Source organism: Eupeodes corollae, chromosome 1 (genome assembly GCF_945859685.1).
Source record: "Eupeodes corollae chromosome 1, idEupCoro1.1, whole genome shotgun sequence".
NCBI lineage: Eukaryota > Metazoa > Arthropoda > Insecta > Diptera > Syrphidae > Eupeodes > Eupeodes corollae.
The window spans coordinates 219,634,481-219,660,669 of NC_079147.1; the positions used below are offsets into that span (position 1 = coordinate 219,634,481).

At 30.7% G+C, this 26,189-nt stretch overlaps 1 protein-coding gene across 3 annotated transcripts in view; it reads right to left on the minus strand.

The window, feature by feature from the left end:
* Positions 1–5,358: 5,358 nt before the first annotated feature.
* LOC129953759 (tyrosine-protein phosphatase corkscrew) overlaps positions 5,359–26,189 on the minus strand; it is a 37,319-nt gene continuing 16,488 nt past the window's right edge. The window contains exons 1-10 of one of the 3 annotated variants that reach the window (XM_056067197.1): positions 25,139–25,817; positions 12,286–12,448; positions 11,702–11,881; positions 10,444–10,564; positions 9,900–10,364; positions 9,563–9,837; positions 9,408–9,498; positions 9,162–9,351; positions 8,687–9,018; positions 5,444–8,627 (exon numbers count right to left, since the gene is read on the minus strand). In XM_056067197.1, the coding sequence (XP_055923172.1) occupies positions 8,566–8,627; positions 8,687–9,018; positions 9,162–9,351; positions 9,408–9,498; positions 9,563–9,837; positions 9,900–10,364; positions 10,444–10,564; positions 11,702–11,881; positions 12,286–12,448; positions 25,139–25,458 (2,199 nt within the window). In that variant the 5' untranslated portion in view covers positions 25,459–25,817 and the 3' untranslated portion in view covers positions 5,444–8,565. Of the gene's footprint in view, positions 8,628–8,686; positions 9,019–9,161; positions 9,352–9,407; positions 9,499–9,562; positions 9,838–9,899; positions 10,365–10,443; positions 10,565–11,701; positions 11,882–12,285; positions 12,449–25,138; positions 25,818–26,189 lie in introns of those variants that run through there. The other 2 variants (XM_056067196.1, XM_056067195.1) reach the window with 2 other exon arrangements.

The following is a 26,189-nucleotide window of genomic DNA, read 5'->3' on the forward strand; positions in this document are numbered from 1 at the left end:
AAAGAACAAAATTCTCAACTGGAATAGCAACGAAAATGATTATGCAAAGATAAACATTGATCGATGCGCTTCAATCTACCCATCATCACTATCCAGAACAACAATATCAAACTTTATTCGCCTTGGCTTAGACCACAGTATCTTAAGTCAACAACACATATTTAGGAAAGAAAGTCCACTGCTCTTCGTTTCTTAATACAATTAATGTCGAAAATATATTAAAAATAGACAAATACCTTCATATGAATAATTTCATAATATAATTAACTAATAAGTTATGTTAGAAGGGAAAGCTTTTGTAGAGCTCTTTTTCTATTAGCATAGGATTTGTAATTTAAGTTAATAAATAATAATAATTATTTTTGAATTGAGTTTACACTCGAATATTTAAGTGATGGAATCAAGTGGAAGAGTCACTAGGAGTTTTACTATTTTAATAACAAAGTTAAATAAATACCCAAATAAGGCACAAATTTTAAGTTACCATTTCGTTCGCTTTTGTTTGTCAAGTCTTAGTATAACTCTGGTTAACAAAGAAATATAAGTGGCAATCAAATTATATTTTTTTTTAGGTTTTGAATGCCTTTAGTTCGAATCCGACTTTAAAAATAAATCTATCACATCAGATTTTTGAGATACAACCTTTTACATTTCGAAAAAAAACTTATTTTAGGCTTTTCGATGCTAATAAATTCATTAAGTAGAAACCCTTGCTTCAATATTATGTTTAAAAATTTCAATATCTTACTTATTTAAAAAAAAAAATTCTCATAAGTTGTGAACCTTCCCCTACCATAAGACCTCTCACTAAATAATGAGGAATAACTTAGCTAGGTACTTCATGATTTAAACTGTTTCTAAAAGATAAAGATTTTTACTTTGCAAAATGATCATACAATTTATTATTAAGAGATATGGTGTGTAACTTAACCTCGAAAACCCCATTTTTGGTTGTCTTAGCATTTTTAAAATGGCATATTTTACACTTCAGAATTTTCAGAAAGTAGTAAGTTTATCGCAAGCGTAAAATTACGATCAGCGGCTAATCATAAGTGTATGTGTTAGTTGTTAGTATTTTAAAAACCTGGGGCCCTACTATGTAACTCGATTCTACTTTTGATTCTATTCGAAACTCATTTCCGATTCTACTTTCAAATCGTACTACGTATAAAAGTAAAACGGATGTCGGTTACTACTTTCGAACGAGTATCGAGTTATTTGACAGTTAAAAAAAAAAAACAATACTGAACATCAAATTTTTTTTCTTTAAAATATGGACACCGTTGGAATTTGGTTTAATTTGCAAGGAAATGAAGAACGGTACGAGCTAATTGAACGCAGAAGAATTAGAGATAATTCCAACATAATGGAGCTGAGTGAGAAAGAAAGCTTAAACATACATACTAATTTATTTTTTTAAGATTTGTGACTACAAGATGTTCATTAGATTGGTTAATGGACGATATGGAGGGGCATGTCATGTTTCACACATATAGACTCTTAGTGCTGTAAGAGCATATTTAAAACGGGTTTTTAAAATGGCAAAACGACTTCATGGTTCTTAGGTAAGTAACATAAAAGTTTTGATAGAAAATATTTAACATTATGAACTCAAATCTTTTCAGAGGAGATTCCGGATATCCCTTGGAGCCTTGGATTATCACACCATAAGTACTGCAGCTGTAAAATCTATTGTATCTAAATTCAATGAAAAGCATTCGATTTCAAGGTCAATAATCGAACGAGTTTTTGGACTCCCGAAGGCAAGGTTCCGATATCTTTTGTCGGCCAGGGAATTGCATTATTCGCCCGAGAAGGTAGCACAAATTATGAACGTTTGTTGTTCACTTCATAACATCTGCTTCAAGTTCAGAGTCCCATTACCTGAACCTATTCAAGACATATTTTCGGAAGAAAATGGCAACCCTATGAACTTGGAACAACATTCAACTGACAACGACCATTATTTTAACATAGCTAAAAGAACAAGAGATAATATTAAAAATGATTTTTCTTTTTATGTCAATAAAAAACATAATAAATAACATATGTACAAGAAACTAAATTATAATATAACATATCAATTAATTCAGTGTCTGAAATGATTTTCATAAATAAGGAATTTACATATGTCTGTACAACGTTTTTTTCTTTTAATCTCCAATTTAGCTTCTTGAATTTATTTTCTCCAAATATCTTTCGTTTTTTTATTCGAATTTCATTTTTCTTATTTTGAGGTTTTCTTTTTTAACTTTGTAGATTTTCCAGTCATTTCAATTTGCCTCCGTGTATACTTTAACATTTCTTTTAAATTTTCGTTAATGTTTGTGATGATATTATTTGAGTTAGTTTGACATTCAGTTTGGTTATGAACTTTTTTTTCAAGCAAATTAATGTGATGTTTTCACTCCCACTTTTTTTCAATTTCCGCAGCCACAGAGTCATAGATAATTTGTTCTTCATTTTCGGAATCAATAACTCTACTATTTTGGACATGTCTTCCATCACTGTTCTTATTGGCGACCCCGAAGCTAAAAATCCCTGGCATTCCCTCGACGGCTGTTGAAAGGTCAAGCAATTCAGCCACATTATTTTCCAATGGCGTAAGGGATTTTTGCTTCGGAGGACCCCAACCCGTGCCCAATAAATTTTATTTGTTAGTTCTCAACTAGGTGCTGTTTTTGAAATCCAACTACACCTGAAAAATCAAGAATTAATAAGAGGGTTGTTAAATTGAGTGTACATACTTAATTTTTTCCATCCTTTGATGTCAGGTTGTGGTGGACTTTCTGCATTGAGATTGTGGGACAAATTTGTTCACATACACTGCCAATCACTAGGATGAGGCCACATATTTTTCAACCGATTTTTGGTCCGATACCTGTTGGAATTTGTTTAACCCGGAAAATTTTACTACATGAGAGTAGGTACATATTTTCTTAAAACAAAGTGATACAATTATAGGGTTAATTAGAAAAGACCGTTGGAATTTCCCTACATTAATGAATGAGCTACCTAAAAAGGATATAAAAAAGTGAGTCACTAGGATGAGGCCATTGCGAATATTTCGTTGTAGAAGTTCAGATCAGCAATTTTTTTCAAAATTTGGGTTACAATATTTAAGAACGTTTTACAAATAACTATTTTTATTAAATTTCAACTACAAATGGGTTCCGGAAAGACGTTGACAGTAGCAGATAGAGGACAAATCGATGCTTTCAAGGAAATGGGACCCTCAAGCCGAGAAATAGCAAGGAAGCTGAACAGAAGTAAGACAGTTGTAAACAACTATCTTGCTGATCCTCAAAACTATGGAAAAAAAACAAAAAGGACGCACAGCCCAAGCAACAACATCCCGAGAAAAGCGGTTAATTTTACGTATTGCTTCAAATTCTACTCAATCAGCTACTAAAATAAGGTCCAAAAGCGGAGTATCAGCCAGTATTTCGACAGTCCGAAGGATAATAAGAAAAGATGGTACTATCCAGAGAAGAAAACTCAAAAAGAAACCTGTTCTAAAGCAAGTACACAAGGAGCTGCGAATGAACTTTGCAACAGAACATGTCTCTTGGAGTAGTCAATGGAAACGCGTCGTCTTTTCGGATGAAAAAAAGTTTAGCCTTGACGGCCCCGATGGTTACAACTTTTATTTCCATGATTTAAAAAAAGAGGAACTAATTTTGGGAAGACATCACAGCCGTACATCAGGTGTTATGGTGTGGAGAGCTATCACCTACTATGGCAAAATCGAATTGGAGTTTCTTTCTCTAACAATGAACGGAAACAGCTACAAATACTTGTTGGAACGCTCATTTCCGAAGATGAAAAATATTTTTGGACCTCTGCCTTGGATTTTCCAACAAGACAATGCCCCCATCCACACTTCCAGGGTTGTCAAAAGCTGGATTTTATCAGAAAACGTAGAGCTTTTGCCATGGCCACCCTATTCACCGGACTTGAACATAATCGAAAACGTATGGGCATGGCTATCTCGAAAAGTTTATGAAGGCGGTAGACAATCTTAATTGAAGCTATCCCTGATGCCTGGGACGAGATTTCACTTGACTAAAAAAACTTTATGATTCCATTCCAAACCGTCTAATAGAGGTCATATCGAAAAATGGGGGGCATACTCATTATTAATTGAGAAAAACTTAATAAATAAATGTTTGAAAACCAAAAACTGTAAACATTTCTTTCATTTTTTTGATATTTTATAAGATTTTTCATGTGGCCTCATCCAAGTGACGCACTTTTTCATACTTTTTTTAAGTAGCTCATTAATTAATGTAGGGAAATTCCAACTGTTTTTTCTATTTAACCCCTTAATTTTATTACTTTTTTTAAAGAAAATATCTACCTACTCAAGTGTAGTAAATTTGTATTGGTACGAAATTTCCAGCAGGTATAAAGAACAAAAATCGGTTGAAAAATATGTGGCCTCATCCTAGTGATTGGCAGTGTATGTTGCGATTTTTGTCTCTCTTCGGGTGGTTTAAAATACCCTTTGGAAAGGTCACGATTGTTTGACATGAATTCTATCATGATTTTAAATTGGGTCTGGTTGGTTTTTGATATCTTTGTTGATTTCCTATAAATTTGAAAATTAAGTCAATAGGTTAGGAATTACTTTTAAAGAAATTAGTTAAAGTATGTTTTTATGTACCTACTTACATTTTTCTTGTGGACAGTCCTTTTATTTTTTTTCACCTCGCAAACATAATTATAAAACACAAAAAGTTAAATGAAAAACTTTCAAATTCAAACTGCATATTAATAATTTATAATATTTTACTTATACTTTGACAAAAAAAAACTTCGCTCGCCAAAAACACATTGTATGTATAATGGAGATTGATTATTTTCGATTTTGCCTTGTTTTGAATTCTACTTTCGAGTACGTAGTTCCTCTTTCATTCGGAAGTTCATAAGAATATAGTTCGCACTACTAGAACTATTCGATTTTCGTTGGTTCAAAAGTAGTCAAATATATATGTACATAGTACCAATTTTTCTAATTCGAGCAATTTCACTGTAGAATTGAGTTAGATTCGAATTCAGCACATTTAAATCCTTTACAATTCAAAAAAAACGCAATTCCCAGTGTAATTAGTTAAAAAAAGAAAACCTGAAGAATATAATATTTTTTTTTAAATAATAACAGCAGAAAAAAAATTCGTCTTAATATGCAGCTTAGACCGAGCTAGAATTTAAATGGGTAGCCTGTTTTTTGTTTAATTGGCATACAAACGTCTTTTTAATTTCAGAAAAACAAATTAAATTTGTGGAATCCCTCCGCATCATGTTTCTCTGAAATACCACAAAGAAATTAAAATGTTCAAATAAAACACTGCTAGATTAATATTCAATTAACACATCGACTACGAAAATGTATATTTATTTTTTTTCTTGTTTGATATAATTCTTTTTATTTTTATCCTTCTTTATTTTTGTTTGTTATTTGTGTTTTTTGTTTTGTTTGTATTTTATTTTTAACTTTCATTTCTTTTCTTTCATAATCAAATATAAAATATAATTAATTTTTTATTTGTTTTTACACATAGCTATACTATTGTATTAAAATAATTACTTATATCATTTTGGCGCACTGTTTACAAAACAAAATATTCAACAAACACGTCCAGTAATTTTTGAAATTACAATTTAAAAACAAAAATAACTTAAATAATAATACAATACATAACCGTTCATGGTTTCATAACAATTTTTCCTTTTTTTTCGTTTTTATTTTGTATTTTATCAAATAAATATGAAAAGTAAGATTGTAATTTCATTATTTGTATGTATTTTAATTTATTTTTATATAAATTCATATGGCTATGTTAATTTATTATACTTAAATAACAAACAAAAATTATTAAAAACATTTGTTTTTCACACATAATTTGTTGTTTTTCTTTTCTTAATTTTTTTTTTATTTTGTTTATCAAAAATCACAATTGGTGCTGCTTATAAACTAATAATGTATTACAAATTAAAACAAAAGGTTTAATGATCAATTTTAAACAAATTTTAAATTATATTTAAAATGTAAATAGTTTTAAATTTAAATTATGCTGTATATTATGTTTTCACCATCAAGCAACTTAGGCAAAGAAAAAATGCGTAAACAAAAGGATTAAAGTTAAAAGAAAAAATTAAACAGATTTCAAAATCTAAAACTCAATGTTTTACTTGACTTTTGTTTTTGTTAAACTTTTCTAAGCACATTTAAAGCTACGAAAATGTATATGCATATGTTTTTTTTTTGTTTTTAATCTTTTTCGTAAATAAAAAAGTATCTTTTATTGAGTCATAACATAGCTTGATCTAATTTAAGATTATGAAAGTTATGAGTTCGAAATTTTAGATATTTTTTCACGGCCTTTTATAAAAATAAAATTTTTTCAGGCGATATCGAGACATGCAGTTGGTCTCCAAACTTGGAAGACCATGAGATCGAATCATAGAGAGCGCCTCAGTGCCATATTGGTACAAGACTTTACTTTAAATATTATTGTTTAACTTTCCAAAACAGTAAATGTTTCGCTTTCCAATAGCTAGCCGACAGATTACAGCCAAGAACGTGATATTTGGAAACAGTAAATTTCGGAAAAACAGTCATACCATTTATGTTAAACAAAAAGAAAATTACCTAACTCAAAACTGGCATTTTAAAGATCTGTTAAGTTGTGATGTGACTATGAAGAGTTTTTTTTTAAGAAAAAGTCTTGACATCTCTTCTCCCCTAACTGCCATTAACAAACAGTCATGATTTGTCTTACTCAAGACTGGCACTCATTTACTCGGACCGTATCAAGATCCGTTTTGTTTGCTTCGACTTTACTTATAAAGTTACTGACTTTTTGTATTGGCTCTTTTTAGTTTTTAGTTCTATTATTATAATGTGACATCTTTTGTCTATAGAAAGAAAATCTCTCAAAATCAATTTCGTAGAACCATTGCTTTAAGTTGGTGAAGTCTTACAAAATTGCTCGTTTAGAGTCGTTTATATACAAACAAAAAATTTACTTTATTTCTCTAAAGAAATTCTTACCTGCAAGCAGTCTAAAAATAAATCTAGGCTCTGAGATGATTGTTTATTTGCTTTTGAGGCATACTTAAACGCGTCGCCATCGAACGACTAGAAAGTCATCTCAAACTCCTGATTGGTTTTGATCTAGTCTGAGAACGAACGAACGAACGGACAGCTCTTTTTTCTTTTTTGAATTCTTACGTACCAAAAATTATTTTGCTGATTTTTTATTTTCGTTGTATTCAAATCCATTTTAAGGAGTACCGCCGCTTAAGTAAATAAGAAAGATGCCCATTTTCTGCAATTATATAAAAATGGAATCATTCTCATTCTAGCCATTGAACTTCGAAATTTAACTAAAAACCATATTTGAAGAAAGGAGTGGCTCACTCACTAAAATTTATGCATGAAGGTGTAGAAAGAGAATATAAAAAGCTTATAAAAAGATTTGAAATCTAAAGATTTGAAATATTCTCGATATTTTTTATAGATGGAAGGAAAATACATCATATAGATTGAGCTTTTCGAAGCTTATTTAATTTAGAAAATAATGTAAAGAAGGTTTTGAAAGATTAGACATAAGCTATAAGTTCTTTGACACTGATTTGCTAATTTGTGTCAGAACTCAAACGATATTAAATTCAGGAATATTGATGTTATACCAGGGAACCATTTAAAAGGCCACCACTTGATTAATAATCATTTTATGACCCTACATAAGATAAGCGGCGTACTCAGGTGTTTTGAGGCTATGGACAAAATTTACTTTTTTCACTTGCTTGCAATATCAATTTTGTTTCGACAACCAACGAGCAGTATTTTTTCTGGGTTATCAAAGTCCACTAATGCGGTGACTATCCAAAGGAATTAAGGTTCTAAGATGTCTCATTTCAATATTCAAGGACTTAAAGGACATTATATAAAATCAAATAGCATCTTAACATCTCACAAAACATATCAGATCTTTGAATAACTTGCCATAGCATAGTATTAGTTCAAACTCAATACTTTTTATTCTACAATTAGACGGTGAATTGTATCGACTAAGCGCTGACTCAAAATACTTGTTAGTTTTGTTAACATTATAATTTTAACCAACTATTATTCTATCAAATTCAATTACATTGTTTTCAATTTATTTTTTGATTTTCTTTTTACAGGTAAATCTACGTTACACTTATAACAGCCAAGTGGATTGTATCCCTATGGAGCGTATTCTATACAAATTATTGATAAAAATAATCTTAAAACCAAACAAAATACAAAGAGAAAGTGAAAGTTACATAACATAGGTATTAACTTATGGGGTACGAGTGCAAGGCGAGCTTATTTGGGGGATATTTATAAAGTGGGGTTAGAAACAGAAAGTGGTGCGTAAGAGGACAGAAAATCATAGAAAATTGAGGAATTGAGGAGTTTTTTGAAACATAAGTTCGTGAATGAGTTTTTAGAAATTATCTTTCTCTTTTGAAAAAAAAAATAATAATATACACAAACACAAACAACTTATGACTTTAAAAATTTAACTGTCATGTTTTACGCGGTGGTGTAGGAGGCGGTGGCCTCATGTCTTTGGGAATGTTTTCGTATGCTGAAAAATTATTGGAGTGAGCAATTTGAGTAAGCCGGGCCTAGGAGACAGCTGCTTACCTGTTTGATGGTGATGATGATGATGATGCTGCTGCTGTTGATGCTGTTGTTGTTGCAGCAGCTGCTGATTACTAGCATTAGATGCTGCCGTGGCTGTGGCCGCTGCTAGAGAATTATCGTTGTTATGTTGTTGTTTGTTGGCAAGTAAGCTTGCCTCGTTTACTGGATACCGCATCGGTTGTTTTGGTGCTGGTTGTGGTGGAAGATTTTGTTGCTGCTGCTGCTGCTTCAGTGAATTTGGCATATTGTCATTTTTACTGGCCAAACTAAGGCTAGATATTGCTGGTGGTAGAGGAGAACGTTGGCAATCGTTGCCGATTTCACCTGTATACCTGCAAAAGGGAAATAAATTAATATTTTGTATTTCATATTTTAAGTAAATTTATTTTGTATATTCTCTTTTTAATTTCAAAAAACAGGTACCGTACGTTTTCTCGTTTAGTATTTTTTTAAGATAATTATTATTAATACTCACTTAATATTAGTGTATTCCCTGCCAACTTGTAAACTCTGTTCTTCGGCACGTTTCCTTTGAATCAAGGTTTGAATATAGTGCTGAACAGCATAGTAGACAAATTTATATTGTGCTTCAGTTTGTACTAGACCAGAACGTTGAGAACGGACCATTTGGATTGTGCGTTGGATGTCAATCTCAGTATCTAAACCTGAATTGAAATATACACATTATTTTTTTGTATTTAATTTACTTTTAACTATTTACCTTCTCGATCGATTTGATCTAAAATCATATCGATAACAATAAATGTTCCTGTTCGGCCAATACCAGCCGAGCAATGGACACAAATCGGCCCCTAAAATTAGTAATAATTTTTGTTTGAATGTAAAGTGATTGTTCTTATTTTTGATAAAGCTTACAGGTTTGTCTCCTGCTTGATTCAATTGACTTTGTTTTGTGTTGACATCTTGAAGGAAATTCAAAACGCAACCTGGATCGGCGGGTACTCCATGATCAGGCCATACTTGAAAATGATAGTGGAAAATTCGACGTTCAGGTTTGCCACGCCACGAGAAGAAAAATTCCCGCAACGTATAATCACTAGTCGAACTTTCTGAAAGGCATGTAATCTTGGCATGTCCCCATTCCTTGGTATTGCCTTCACTTGGCCAATATTTAGCACATTTATTTTTACCTAAATTTAAGATAGCAAATAGTATACAAAAAAAATAATAATAAGACAATTTTTTCAAGTACCTCTTTCATACTCTTTGGTGGTCATTACAATAACTCGAGTGTTTTCTTGCCAAATCATGTTCCAGAAATCCTGAATTGTATTCTGTAAACAGCCCTGAGTGGCGATGTAAGTCTTGAACATTTCTCGCTCGTCTTTTCGCGCAGATGTCAACGATTCACTACGTTTGTGTTTGTGCATCGTATCAGATTTTTTATTACAGGTGGTACAGTTATTGTACGGCAAGATAGCCGTTTTCATGGCACATTGTACGCATGTTTTGTTTAACATTTGACAATTTTGACAGTTCTTTTGCATATATGCGGCAGTACATGCCGGGCATGATGAGACCGTATTTAAGCTTTCCGATGACGAACTCATATTGTTCAAATCACCGTCGGTGGGTAAGCGAATGTAATTAGCATTAATGTATTCGGCACCGGCAATACTGCGATCAACGTCACTAAGTTTAACTCGAGTATGATCATCTAAATTTTAAAAATAAATTGTTGTTTGTTTACTTTTGTATTACTTATTGAACTAATAACTTTTTTAAATAGTACTTACATGGAAGAATATTTTTGTAGCGATTTTTGTTTCGGTTTTCGTTTTTGTAGCCTTCACGTCGCGAGAATGTATCTCTACTATCTTGCTGCTGCAGCGATTCAAATTCCTCCCAGAAACCACCCTAAATAATAGTAAATTATGATAAGTTTTCAATTATAATATTAACGCACGGCGGGGCATGGATGTTTATATTCAATGAATGAATGATATTTGGTATACGTATAGAGACCATAACTAACTTCAAGTTAAGACAAGGTTTTTGTATTGGCCACCTGTTTTGAGTTCCTCATCTTATAACTGAATATGTCAACGGCGGAAGATAGCAGTTTTAGCCATACACAAGTCACAAGAGACCGCATTGTTATATAAGATAAATATTAAAATAAGCAGTCTGCGAGGGTTACATTTCAAAAGACAAAGAAATGATTTTCAACTTTTTGAAATTTGAAGAGTTTTTGGACTTGAACAGGTAAAAGCAAATGATAACGTATCGACCATTGCTCGATCTCTTTGTATCACACATTACGTGAATGTGAAAATTTTCAACTTATTTTTAATTTATGAGTCTCAAAATTTCAATGTTCAGATCTTATATACATATGTTTGTAAATGCAACGAAAATTCAATTTTGTATTAACTTTGCTAGATTTTTGAAATGTAAAAGCAATGAAGACTTTTCATATTTGTAATATTTTGTAAGCTAGAAACTCTTTTTAATTGGAATCTGTAAGCAGCTTTCTTGAAAAAACAATCAAAGTTTTCTGTTTCATAAATTCAATTCATCAAAATAAGAAATTATCATGCCGAATTAAAAGTCCGACAAAAGAGTTGGGAATGGATTCTGAACAAATTTTTGACATTTTTAAGGTGATAGAAATGTTAAAAAATTGATATTTTTACTGCGTCCACATCATAATCTGTAATCGATTTATATATAAATAATTTAATCTAATATTGAATTTTCTTTTAGGACTGAAATGACTGGTTTTTTAATTGACCAAAAAATAAACTATGGTCATTTAAAGCTTAGTAAAATAATAAAATTCATGGGATTTGTGCAAATGCCTGCAGACAATCAAAAGCAAATAATTAATAGGTCAATTCAACTACCTACGACTCTATAGGTTTTAGTTTTTAGCAATCCTTAATATTAATAAACAATGGGAGAAAACTATATCCTCAAAGACATGCATTTTTTTTTAATTATTCTTCTTTGGAAAATGTCTACAATTGAAAAACCAAAAAGAAAAATTCTTACCTTAACCAACTGATCTACTCTGGCATTGATTCCAGCTGCCGCTATCCGCGTTGCATTGAACGGCTGCCTTAAATGCACAACAGTACCGCACGTCTCCACCATTGGATTCCGTTTGTAGTGTTCGATTAATTCACTCAGCGTCGAGAAGGGTTCACCTCCACCAACATCGTATTTCTTATCCTAAAATAATAATTAAAAAATCGAAAAAATTAATAAAACTCAAATTCAAATTGTATAGCTATTAAAAAAAAGCCCGTGTTACGAATTCAAGTCACAAACATTATTATTATCATGAACAAATATTACCCCCTTTGCCGCCCGCTAACCTGTCACCATTTTTATAAATACACCAAGATGGAGCTACAAATATGTACAGTGGGGCAGTATAGTTTGTTTGTCTATATTTGTGTCCATTCCAAGGTCAAAGCAAACGCGACAACGACCAACAGGGACAGAAACTATTATACTAACAACTTTTCCACTTAAGGAAACACAGCTTGGAAGGTAACTTGGTTCGAACACACACAAAACAACAACAACAACAACAAAAAGCTAAAAATAAAACGCGAAAATTATATACTCACTTGCCATCGGATCATTACATGCGTTACTTTGTCATCTGTCCGCACTGATAGAACAAAGTCACCGGGTTTGCTTTGAGATTCCCTCACGAGAAATGAGCCGTTCTTTCCGCGTTCCAGAATAAGTTTTTCAGCTTCCTTGCCGGATAGATTCCCGTGAAACCACCTGGTGAGACAAAATCAATATAAATTAATATTAATTTTTTCTATTTTGTTATTTGTGTTTTGTTTTTGTTTAAAAATAAAAGAAGAGCAACTTTTAGAAGAATATTCGTCGTGTACAACAAGCAAGCTAAAGCGGTGTCGATTGATCACTGCTGCACTAGATTGAAGGTGTTTTTCCGCTTACTGGTCGATTCAAATGGGGGTAAATTACTAGTAGTAAGTCTCCACGTAGTCGTAGAGTGGACGACTTCGTCATTGTGTAGACTTACTTAGTGGGTATGGTTGACTTACATTTGTATTCACAAAGTAGTCTAGAGAAGTATCTCCAGGTTGACTTGGTAAACAATAACAAAAAACAACTACCTACGTGAGAACGAGTTTTTCCACAACAAAATTGAAATACGAGAAGATACAATGCTGTGCAAAAAAATACTTAATTTTATACCCTATTTTTATTTTAAGTGAATTCACTCCTTATATTATTGACAGAAAATTTTAATTGTGGGCTATTTGATGATACAATGCTGTCCACGAAAAGGAATATAACAAAGTGACAGCTTACTTTATGCAGGAACAATAATTTTTCATGGTTAAAAAGTACTTAAAAGTGGATGCTTAATTTGAGATCGCACCATCTTGAGTGATGAAGCTCTTTTTCATGTTCGTTAGTTATCAAAATTGATGCTTTTAGAGTTTTGAAACTTATAAATAATAGTTGAGAAATTAATTTATCCACAACGCGTAACTGTTAAAGCGCAGTAGGCTGCTGATGCGAAACGAAAATGACATGTCGAAATCATAAACGAAAAATTTCGCTATGCTTTTTGTTTTTCAGTACGCTGCTGAACGACGTTCGTTCTCAATTTAATTGCTTACGAAATTTTGACAAATTATAATTTTTTTATTTAAAACAAAAAATTGTTTACTCGTGACTTTCGGTGTTTTGACTTTTATTTATATTTGATTTAAAATAAAATGGATTTGTCTAATGTGTTCCAACAAAACTCAGGATGTTGAAGATGTTATTGGTGATGTGCAAGAAGTGATGAAGACGAGTAGTGAACTTCAAAAAAATAAACTGAAGGAAAAAAAATTGATTTCTCTTCGGAGGAAAAAAAGAAACTGGCTTCGTGGGTCGAAGCCAGTAAAGCTATTTGGAAGAGCATAGGCTTCACAACAATAATTCAGCCGTTGCGAGCCTCTGGAGAAATATAGCTGAAGAAATGAAAAAAACATGTACTAACTGCTCAACAAAATGTTAATAAATAGAATTCTTTTTCACTTTTACCAGCAGCTGACTGTCAGAACTTGTCAATTGTTTTAGACAGATGAGAGAATTCTCCACAAATATTCTTCCGCTGTGGTTTTTGTTTTCATTTTGCTCTGCACTTGGAGACTGCCGAAAAAATTCGTTTTACTTCAGCTGCGTAATAGACTTAAGTGAGAATATTGGACTGGAAAAATTTTAGAATCATACTCTCCTAAAATGATTATAAACGTGAAGTAATAGGCGATTTTTGTGATCAGAATTGGTCTTCTTCATCTTGTGTCTTGGACTTTTTTCTTTGTGGATCTTGAAGTCAAAGATTTAAGAGACCACCATCAACGTTTCGAAAGAGTTACTTAATTCAGCTTCATTCATCATTATTATTCATCATTTCAATTCAAGAAATAAATTAGGTTTAAAATAAGTTTTTGAATGAAGTGAAAAATCACTTTTGACACTTAATTTTAAGCTAAATTTAAACATTTTTCAAACTAAAGGCATTTTAAAGTCGGCTCGTAAGCCTTTAATAAGTAAATTTGTGAACAATTATTTGACTGTCATTTTGTATACTTTTTCAAAAGATCTTATTATGCGAGCATGTACATATTTTTTCAGCAGATGAAAATTATCCAAATGAACTGTCAAAAGTAAAAATTTACAAAATAAATTAATTCAAACAAAAAAACTAGCACCTCAGTGTATTACAAAATTGATAATTATTTTGCATACATCGTTAGTCGTCACCACCAACAGTAGCAGCAGCAGAAAAAACAACAAGAGCAAGAAGCTACTGTTTTTAATATGGTCCTGTGGACAAGAGATATTTATTGGATGACTTAATAATATAAAACATTTATTTTTTCTTACAAAATCAAGGAGGGAAGCACTTGATTCGATTTGCCACCCCCCATCATATCTCGGTCAGTCAACAATTCTTGAGTCATTTTGTAGAGAAAATATGTAGAAGATACAATCTTCGAATGCCAATCTCATAATAATGCTTGGGCGGTTTTACATATTCTTACACATAGGTATGTGGGAAAGTCATTATTAGGAAGGAAGCCATAGGTACCTATACTTTTGTGATGGTGACAGATATAGGGACCGAAAGTTCTGATTCATTAAAACATAGCAGCTTAGAGTGACACACCAGCAGGCTTATTTTATGTCGTTTTAAGGTAACAAATTTTGTACATGCACGATTATATTTAAAACAAAATTCGTGGAATTTGCATTAAAGTCCAATAAGTCTCTCATCCGTGTTTAGTCATCTTGAGAATTTATTAGCCCCTAACATATAATAAATTAAAATCGTTATATTTTATTTATTAATCACCAAATAACAAATGTGTTTTCATGTTTTTTTAAATATATTATCTGACGCATGTGACAAGACAAAATATTTTTTGACAGACTTAGATTGGACAAGGATAAGGTTATTCATTTGAAGTCACCTTTTTTTTTAAAACGTCAATTTTGACCAAGGCTTTTTTAAGTGTCATATATTTCAAACCGAAAAAACTACCAACATATTATTGTCTACAAAATACTGCTACGGGTAGCTATAAGTCCATTTGTTGTAATTAAATATTATTTAATTTTTATCCAATTTGACAAGGAACCTTTTTACAAAAAGCATAATAATAGCGTGCAGGAAATAAAATAAATCACAGAGTAATCAAGTTTAGCTTTCAGTTGAGTGAAAAAAAAAACATGATAAGCTGTCATTACAACATAATAAGACTTGACATCTTGTCAATTATGGAGTTTTTTAATAACTAACTTTCCAGTCAACTTGCCAACAAAGTTTCCTTAATTGAATTGATCAGCTGTCATTTTGACATAAGTGATCTTGTAGTGAGGGAAATTTCCCTTGATTAAATTTCCAGTCAACTTTCCCATTTGATTCCATTGGAAACAGATTTTGGCAGCTGGACAATCAGACACTAGAAGCTTGCCTCATTTATGTCGCATCGCCTTTATCCACCATTTACTTTTAATTTTTATTTACTCGTAAAAATAACAAGAATAATAACTACCTAATTAAATTAAAGAATTAATTAATTGCCTGGTGTCACTCAGAAAGTAGGGATTTTTTGTTTTTGTTATTTAGCTGGTATGTTGTTATGAACACAGGAAATGCGAAGTTATAATTTACTTAAACTAATTTTACCTTGAAAATTGTTTTAAATAGGATATATGAGTACGTTTGTAGAACTTGTTTATGACTTATTTAAGTACTCATCACATGCGGTGTGTATTTTGTAAATTTTCTTTAATTTTATACAATATATACAATTAAAATACTTTGTTGTTTGTTTTTATTTGTGTCCTACATTAATTTTTCGTTATCACATTCGTTTTAAAATTCCGGTTGGAATCATTTACTTGCAATTAAATTTAATTGTTTAATTTGATTTGATTAATTTTCAGAGTTTTTTTTAAGATTTAGATTAATTTAATGCCATAAATCAAGTAAATTCAAAGTGATTATGAGTGGGACAGCAAATTTAATATTTAACGCTTCTTTATATAAATTTGTACCTTATTTTTAGTGTCGCGAAAGTACATTTCTTGACTTTTAAAGGCACGTGTGCTTTTATATGTTTTGTCTTTGGGCTTTTTATTGTTTTTGTTTTGTTATTTTAAGACAATGTTGATATTTTGAAAACAATAGAATCATATTTGGTATAATTGATCATCAAATTCTGATTTTAATGAAAATCCACTCGAGGTTGAAGGGTGATGACATTCGATGTAAACACACAACGATCTTAACAAAAACATATCATGTATTAAAAAATAAATGAGACTGAGGATGATTTAGATGACTTGAATTTTTGATCTTTATAGATATCCAAACATAGTAATGATAGAATATAAGTTGTTTTTCAATATGGCATTGTTTGTTTTTAATAATTATAATAATTCTACCCACGACATATTTCTTATTTAAAAACATTAGAAAAACAACTTGGATTGGACTTTGAACCATATCATGAAAGCACTCTAAGTTTTCTTTGAAAATATAAGGAAGACAGAAGGCAATGTAATAGGTGTTTATTTTAGACGTAAGGTTTTTAATCTGGCAATTCTTTTTTCGAAGTTGGTCTTTTTGACAGCTGTCACTTGATTTATGCTCACTTTGGTTTGCATAACGAATAGACTTTTTCCTGAACAAAGTTTGCAGGTCGTGCAAATTTATTATCAAAATAATAGTTCGGTTGACACGACGACGCAGCAAAACATTCAATTTATTGAAGGAAAAGCCTCCTGTGAGGTTTGGAGACTATTAACACCTTGGAAGAGAATATTTGGCGCCATATTGCTGATATCGCTGCAAAAGCAGTGGCAATTTGGAAATCACGGCTGGAATTTATTCGATCCATGCGCGGCTTAATTCCTGGTCATAACATTTTATTAATAATTGTCAGTGAAATAGATGTCAGTTAAGCTGTCAAATTAAAGTAAATGACTTTAATATAATCAACAATTCAATCAAAACGCCTCCATATTTCAATTAGAATAATTTATAAAATATTTTGAAAGTAATTTTCACAATGGCATTTAATAAATCAAATATGTAGATGACAAACTACTGTCAGAGCAACCGACAGATAAATATTGTCTTAGTATTGTTGCAAGTACATGGAAATAAATCTCCCGAAAAAACTAGTTCTGTGAATTTGATTTTAAATCAAAAATAAATCGATTTTGTTCTGCCGAATGCCAATAGAAGTTAAATCAACGTTTTGACATATTTAAATAAGTAAATAAAACAGAAGTTAAAACAATTTATCCCCCGCGTGAATACGTCATATAAATCTTTGTATCGCTTGTTTCTTGTTTGACATTTAGAACTCTATTAGAATATACCCTTCATATGATAAGCGAAACAATATGTTTTTATTTTAGTGTGAGAACGATTAAATATAATTTGTCATGTCGCCGAAATTCAACTTATTTTAGGTAAGCATGATTTGTAAAGTAACACGATGTAACAAATCTTTGTGAACAGAGGAAACAAAACAAACAAAGTAAAACATAAAATACATAATTTATAAACTAAAATGACTAATGCGTAGTTACACAACGTTAAAACAAAAAAGAAACAATTTTATGTTTTACTAGTCATAATCTTGTTAAACAAAATTATATTCAGCTGACGCGTTAACCAAATTGGGCGTTTGCCCTTCCTGTCTTGCTAATTTTATTCACATGTCACGCAAACCACAATAATACAAACTGCTGGTACCTAGTATATGAGTAGTATAAGAACATATGGTGCTAATTGGATAAGAATTTCGTCTTAAATTATCATGTAAACATATTTTAACTCCTCATTTATAAACTTTGTAGACCTGGATAGACATAAGAGTTTATCTTTTGGATTTATTTGTTTACAAAAGCAACAATGAGGGCTTATTATTGTATTTAAATTTACTGTTTAATAACGAATTGTAATGCTTTTTTAAACCTCATTGTATTCAGTGTTCTGTTTAAGATCAGAATAGGCATTTTTTTTTTGGTAACGTATAGTTACTGCAGTAATACAAGTATCAATAAAACGCCTGCACAACTCACTGAAAATTTAATTTCATATATTTGGCATCGCTGGCGCTATCAACAGTGATAATGCTCAAATGACAATTCCTGAACTTATTTGCAGGGATGCGTTCAGAACTTTTGTTTTTCTTTGAAATGACAATTCTTGAACTTATATGTAGGGGTGCGTTCAGAACTTTTGTTTTACTTCGAAATGACAATTCCTAAACTTATTTGCAGGGGTGCGTTCAGAACTTTTGTTTTACTTTGAAATGACAGTTCTCGAACTAATTTGCAGGGGTGCGTTCAGAACTTTTGTTTTTCTTTTGAAAAGTGAGAGGTTCTTCTCATTTTCGAATTTGTACTTAAACAAAATAAAGGTTCAGTCATATACATATGTTTCTAAGAATAAAATGTGTAACACTCATTTGATAAATTTAGCTTGAAGAGCATAAAATCACTTTTGATTTTTCTTGATAATTTGTATATGTCATTTTTGCTTGACAGTTTGTAAATGACATTTATTCACATCCTAAAGGACTCAAATTGTTAACTTTTAGTTTATAAATAACTTTAAAAAAGTCTAATCGTTCTTGAAATTTGATGTAAAATGATGTAAGTTGTAAAAGTCGCTAAAAACTTAAAATTAAAAAGTAAAATTCTATTTGGAAAATTGATGGTGAAACTTTGCTCTCTATTTTCGTTATCTGGTTAAAAGTTTTAGTGACATATTAATGTGAAAATAACAAAAACCTTTTTGGGGAACCATCATCTATTGAGTCTAGTGCAACAGAAAAAAGAATAAATATCAACAAACAAAAATCTAGTATGTATTTCTCTCGGGACCACCTAAACGCTTCCTACTTTTAAAAATTCGAAACTACATATATTCAGGGTCCGGGAAAAAGATCTCAATTTAACAGAAAAATTGTATTGAATTTTTTAAATTGGAACCAGACTTCTTTGTGGTTCCAAGTAAACTGATTTAAGTTTGGTTGGAGAAAGGTCTCAATCATGTGACAGTAGCGATCCGCATTAACTGTAACTTTTCGCCCATTTTCTTCGAAAAAATACGGACCTAACACACCAAATTCAGCAACAGCACAATAAACTGTCACATAAGTGTGACGCCATTATGATTACTAAAAGTCTACGGCACGTAGCCTCTATCTATGTATATTGTATATGTACACCCGGAATACCATTTTAAATATAAACGTCTAAAAATACGGGAGGTTTTTTTGCCGGACCCTTTATTTTTACTGACTAAAAAAAAGTTTTATTGGTTGGGCTTATGATTAAATTGGATATGTCAACGAGCTAAGGGTATATAAAGCTCCATACACAATATTTTTTTCTTGGGGCTTCTTAGTAATTTTCTGGAATTCAGACGCACTTGCATTACTGCGAAGGAACTTAGATAGGGATTCAAAAACACAATAAATTTGATTAAAAACACAATTAAACATTTTGGAATGTTGGAAATCCTAACATTGTGCCTCCACTGAAATATCATTGGCATGTGTTTGACGAGAACAATACATCATTTGGAGAAGAAAGAAAGCCCAAGTCAGAAATAAAGTCACAGTCTTTAGACAAACACACAAAGGCAAATAGAAGGATGCCAGTACCCCCAAGCTATGGTGGCGAACTGGTGATAACAAATTCTGAATCATTTTCTTTTTTCGATAAATGCTATCATACTGAGGTTGCATTGAACCCATATATCTTTAATACTCATTATAGAACGCATAATGCAAGGTTAATTTCTTTCAAAAGCCTATACCTCCCAAAACTTAGGTCTTTGTAAGTTTCTACTAGGTATACCTAAAGCTACGAGTATAGGTCATTGAATTGAATTTTAATTTAATTGATAGCAAAGCAAATATCATAATTCAAAAAAAAGCTAAAGGCAGTAAAAACTTAGCAATGTAAACACGATATTATACAAAATAATTCATTCATAGCTTTTAAAGTCAATAAGACAAATTTATATTGATCTGGTCAGTTGAATTTACTTAAATCATTAACATTGTATACAAAAATGGCACTGATGGAATTATAATATGTGTATCGATATTCCTCGATATAAAGCTAAGCTTTATTTTTATAGAACATTTAGATCTAATTTACATAACGTCTTGAAACTTGTTTTGAGAAGAAATAAAAAAAGGCAGCTCAAACATGTGTATTAATTTTTTTGAGAATTATTTTGATACAAAAAATTTCCACATTAGGTTTTGTTTACACAAATGTGTTTGATTTATATTAATCATGTGCACTTTCCGACAAAAGGTTGTTATTGATTTTGTTATGGGAAAGGCCCGCCGCCGCAGTAAAGACGGAAAAAAATTGAAATATGTCCCCACAAATGAAGGTATTTGTTTATAAAAAAAAATGTTCTCCGGAAACATCTAGATTCTTTTTTATTTATAATTAACAAAAACACTGAAGACAGAAACGACTGTATCAGGAAATATAAGTACATACAGTAGATAGTACTGAAACCTACAAAAAGACACATAGTGAATATGACAAAGCTTTCAATGACACTTAATAGGGGAAAATAGGGGACTGATTTATGAGTGATTTATTTAATTTTTCACGTGGTTTAAGTTTTAATTTGTAATTGGTGATTTTTAATTATGGGAAAACTAACACGTTCCATAAGATAAGCATATGACACATTAACACATAAGAACAATAGGTAAATTTAATTGAAGGACGTAGAACAATAAGGGTGTGTTACAACTAAGAAATAAGTTTTGGTTTTGGATGTCAAAGAAAACTTTTGACACTTAGCTTTTACGGTGCGGTTGCATTTATATTACAAAAACTTATTTTTCAAATGTCTGTAGTTTTTCTATTAACTTTTAAAGAATTACGGACTAGTTATCATTGGATATAAGCACTTAAATCATTGAACTAATTTTTTTGACAGTTCGGATAAATTGAATTCGGATCATTGAAAGTGGGCAGGTTCAGACGACATAGGGGATTTGTTAAAAGTAAGGCAAAATTCTAGTATCTGATTCTTAACAATGAAAAATACAAATCCTAACAGACTTGTAGCTTGCTCGATCAGCTAGTAAACGTTTAAAGAATCGATACAGACGCCCATGTTCCGAATTTCGATCGAAAGTGAATTGAAATCACTTTTCAATTTCACGTGAAATGAAATTGCATGTTCTTCAATTCCATCGATTTCGAAAATTTCGAAATTGTTTCGAACTGTTAAAAGTAAGGCAAAATTCTAGTATCTGATTCTTAACAATGAAAAATACAAATCCTAACAGACTTGTAGCTTGCTCGATCAGCTAGTAAACGTTTAAAGAATCGATACAGACGCCCATGTTCCGAATTTCGATCGAAAGTGAATTGAAATCACTTTTCAATTTCACGTGAAATGAAATTGCATGTTCTTCAATTCCATCGATTTCGAAAATTTCGAAATTGTTTCGAACTGTCAGAACTGAAGGATCATCCATTTTAATTTTGTTTTTGAAGTAAAATGTTTGCTGTTGTGAAGATGGATGCAATATTATTGACAATTTTAAGTGAAAGAAAGAAGCAGAATTCAAGAGAAAAAATAAGAAGACGAATTTTGCGGGACAAATTAAATATATTGGATTTACCTGACGGAATGTGTGTGAAAATTATGTAGAATTGTTTTGATAAATAAAGTATGTAAATTCTTTCTTTAGAGCTTGTAAGTTTAGATTAAAGACGCTTTTTTATATGTTCTAAGGGAAATAAAACCTTTTATAATACCTTCATCAATTCCTTCAATTCATAAACTTGCTGCAACCCTCAGATTTTTAACAGATGGAAGCTATCAAAGATCAATTCACAGAAATAAAAAATGTGATTTGAATGCGTTCAAAAAATAGAACAAACCGAAATACAGACCATCCATTTGCATGTTCGAAAATCCAATTCACTATAACGAATTGTGGAACACCCCACTTTCGTTAAGTGTTTTCACAATAAGTGAAATACAGAACATGGGCAAGAATATTGATTCCTGGAGTATTATAAAATTCCATTAGTCAAAAAAACATTAAGCAACGCAAAAACTGAAGCTCTAGTATTTTTTTTCAAAAACAAATTATAACTTCTTGTCTCGTATCCATTACTCATTTTTAAAAATATAATATTTTAAGACGATATTTTTTTTAAAAATCACCAAAAAAACCAGACATATTTTTCAAAGGAAAAATATATATTTCCGACGACCTTGTCAGTACACAAAAAAACAATGGATAAACAAAAATAGGGCACTGACATCTGTCATTGAACAAATATAATTTATATTAAAATAGCTTTGTTTTATATTTATCAAAATTTGATGAAATAACATTTTATTTTTGACAGGCATACCTGCTTTTTTTTGTTAGCTTTGTCTTGTGGACAAAAAAAAATAAATAACTTTAAACACGTGGACCTTTTTTCCAATTATTTAAAATCAAGAGGCAGGGGTGAGTAGAATAATGTGTACTGTTTGGATAGGTGCTATCTTATACAAAAATTTATATAAAAGCAAATGTACAAATGTATACAGAACTTTGTTTTTAAATACATTATTTTTAATCACATTACCACGAGGAAGTATGTTAATTGCCAAATTATACAATATGACTTAGCAACCAATTCAATTTTGTCATCTCTGTAATAATGTTCATGTTTCACAGAAGCACACTCCATGACTATTATAATCGGTTCATGACAAGAATGTTTTATTACATACGTACCCTCATTTAAGAACTTTTATTTTATGAACTAATAAAACTTTGTTGGTTTACAAATGGCAGTCATGCTGAATTTTATAACCTAAAAATAGTTAAATCTTCATATGAATTGTTTGTCAGATTTGTAAGCTATCCATCTTATTTTATGTCTGCGTTTACACATCTGTTTGGATGTCCATAGGTTTGCCTGTGTTGGTTTACATAACAACTTATTTGATTGAACGTCAAGACATATTTTATGGCATTGAGAGTTTTTTTGGAAAAGCCATTCCTAGTAAAGAAAATATTTATATTAATAGAAAATACAACATCCGTAGCAGAATTACTGCAACCGAAAGCTAAAATGAAATCCTGCTGCTGATAGTGATTTGGTGCTGATTTTATTTGAGTATCGAAATCATTTTTTCGGGCTCTTAACTCGATCAATTATTCGTATTGTTAAGTACTTTTGACGGCTTTTTCTATCAAGTATTATGAAAGAAAATTTATCACCACACGCATTAATAAAAATTTACAATTTACTCACTCAATTGAAAAGTAACATTGTTCGTGTGTAGGGCCCTTTAGACATTGATGCGTTTAGTACCTTGTTGAGTCTCGATAATTGTGTTCGTAAAGTAGTATTCAACGTACAAAATACTGTATTATTTTAAAACTTGAGATGAAATGTGATATTTCGAAAGAATTTCTCTTAAATTTGTTTTCAAAAAATGTTTGATAATTCAAATATTATTTAACCTTTCTTGAAAATGCAGGTTTTCCATATTTGTATAGCCTTATAAAATTTTGTTCAGATAAAAACCTTGGCAAGTCTTTAAAAAAAATTAGCAAATTAGCATAAAATCGATCTTTGATCTGAGCGTCGCGTCGATGTAAACTTTTTTATAATTAATTGTAAAACCAAATAAAGTTGTGGTTTTGTTTTTGTTTTTGCAAGCTGACTCAAATTAGTTGTCTAATTTTACAAAAATAAACGTTACAATGTAATTTTGTTTTTGTAAGCTGGCTCGACTAAGTTGTTTAATTATATACAAATAGAAATTAGCTGTAATATTTATTTGTTATTTTTTAATAAGTTAGTATCAACAGATATAGCGCCATCTGTTGCACCTTATCTACCATTTCTTATTAGGATTCTATTTTCCAAATGGAAAACAGGAAAATAAACTAAATAAGAATTATTTCTGATAGTTTTTAAAATGTCTTCTTTAAAATTATCCTTCTTTAAGTTAAAAATTAGATCTAGTTTAAATTTCGCGAAATTTTATACAATTTTTCATGAAATTTTACTGACAAATGGGGAAGAAAATGAAAGCTGTTTTGGAAGATGTAAAAACGGAATTTTTGATATGAAAAAAAAGATAAATACCGAATTTCTTAAAATTTCCGAAAGACTGTAGCACCAAGTTATGTATGTTTTTAAATGGATAACTTGGAGGGAATTAGTTTAAAGTTATTGATAGTTTGTTCAAAATCTAGTTAAGCTTTTATATATTATTGAAATGAATGAAAAATATTTGTTTTAGTTTAAAATACATAAATGCATACATAAATACATTTTAAAATAAGTTTGTAATAATTTTCTGTTTAAAAATTCTTGATTAACGATTAATTATTTTAAATAAAAATATCATACCAAAGAAAAAAAATAGTTTTGAAACGAACATGTCAAATTTAGAAATAAAAATAAATATTGTTAATTGAAAATTAAAAAATAAAAATTTAATAAAAAACTATTTTGGTTGTTTTAAAACTCTTGAAAGAAATGTTTAAAAAAAATCCTCAAACTCTGATTGGGAAACATTTATTTTAAAATTATTAGTCTGTAAATTTTGCAATGTTTTAATATCCGCATTTATTTTTTTTTTGAGAAAGATACCTCCAGTGAAATAGTTGAATTGCAAATTCCATATCATTTAAAGCTTATTTGGAAAAAATATCAAAATGTTTGGTATAAAATTAACATTCTACCGCTTACAATTAATGCACAAAACAAAAAAAAAATAATAAATCTAGCTTTACAAAGTTATATTCATAATTTTTTCTATCTGTAGCTTTCATACTTTCTTGAAATGTTTTGAAATAAATCTGTGATACTTTAAAAAAAAAATATTTATATGTCAATACTAACGAATAAAAATACAGAGTCCTCCGCAATTCCGCCAACGCTATTGATATTTCATTTGGCAACTTCATTATTGGCATATAATTGACTAGTGCACTAATTTCTTCCGATCCCATATATTGATTCATCCGATTGTGCTCCTCATCCGAATCCACTGAACTTTCACTATTACTTTGACTAGGTCTTTTAATAATATCATTTCTGTGATAAATATTATTACTTGCTTTGCATTCCATTTTACGTGGAGTTTTGAGTTTATTAGCACTGTGCTTAAAATTCACCGAAGTGATAGTATTTGATAATTTTTCTAAATATTTATTAAACATTTTTTCAATTTATGTTTGTTTATTGTTCTTTAACACACCCACGAAAAAAAAACTAACTATTTCTTTACTATCGACTTGATAGGTTTTGAAACAGTTTTTTGGACAATAACAACAACTTCTGCAAAATGCTCAAAAACAAATCCAGAAGACATGGTTCTTTTTTTTCTTTTAAATTGTTTATAATAATTATTTTGGACAATGGCACAAGTAATTGCTTTTATTTATTAGCAAAAGGAACTTTGATAGAACAACGCACTTTTATATGTAAACGCGATATATCAAATCAACTTCTTTCACCTAAGTTTCTAGAGTATTGCTTTCTAGCGCCCGATCTTCCGTGTAAGTTGGATCGTGTGAAACGTTCGACTAAGCTTTATCCACCCAAAATGTTATTGTTTTATTGCTCCGTCAATTCTACACCAACAGAACGAGAACAAAAACAAAAAAAAAAACACAAAATTAATTGTTTTGTCAGACACCGCAAACCAAATCAAATATACACAGGTATATACAGGCTTGAGTAAGCTTACAAAAAAGGTGTAGAGAAAAAGTGAACAAAACGACACCTGTCATCGACTTGAGCTTCATACTTAACTTACGTGAATAAGCCAAACTGTAGAGATACCTACAGACGAATAATATTGTTGAAAGCTTTTCTTAGAAGTTTTGTCGGTGAAATGCGCAGATCATAAATATATCTGTAAGATCTATCAAAACACGGGGCTATTATG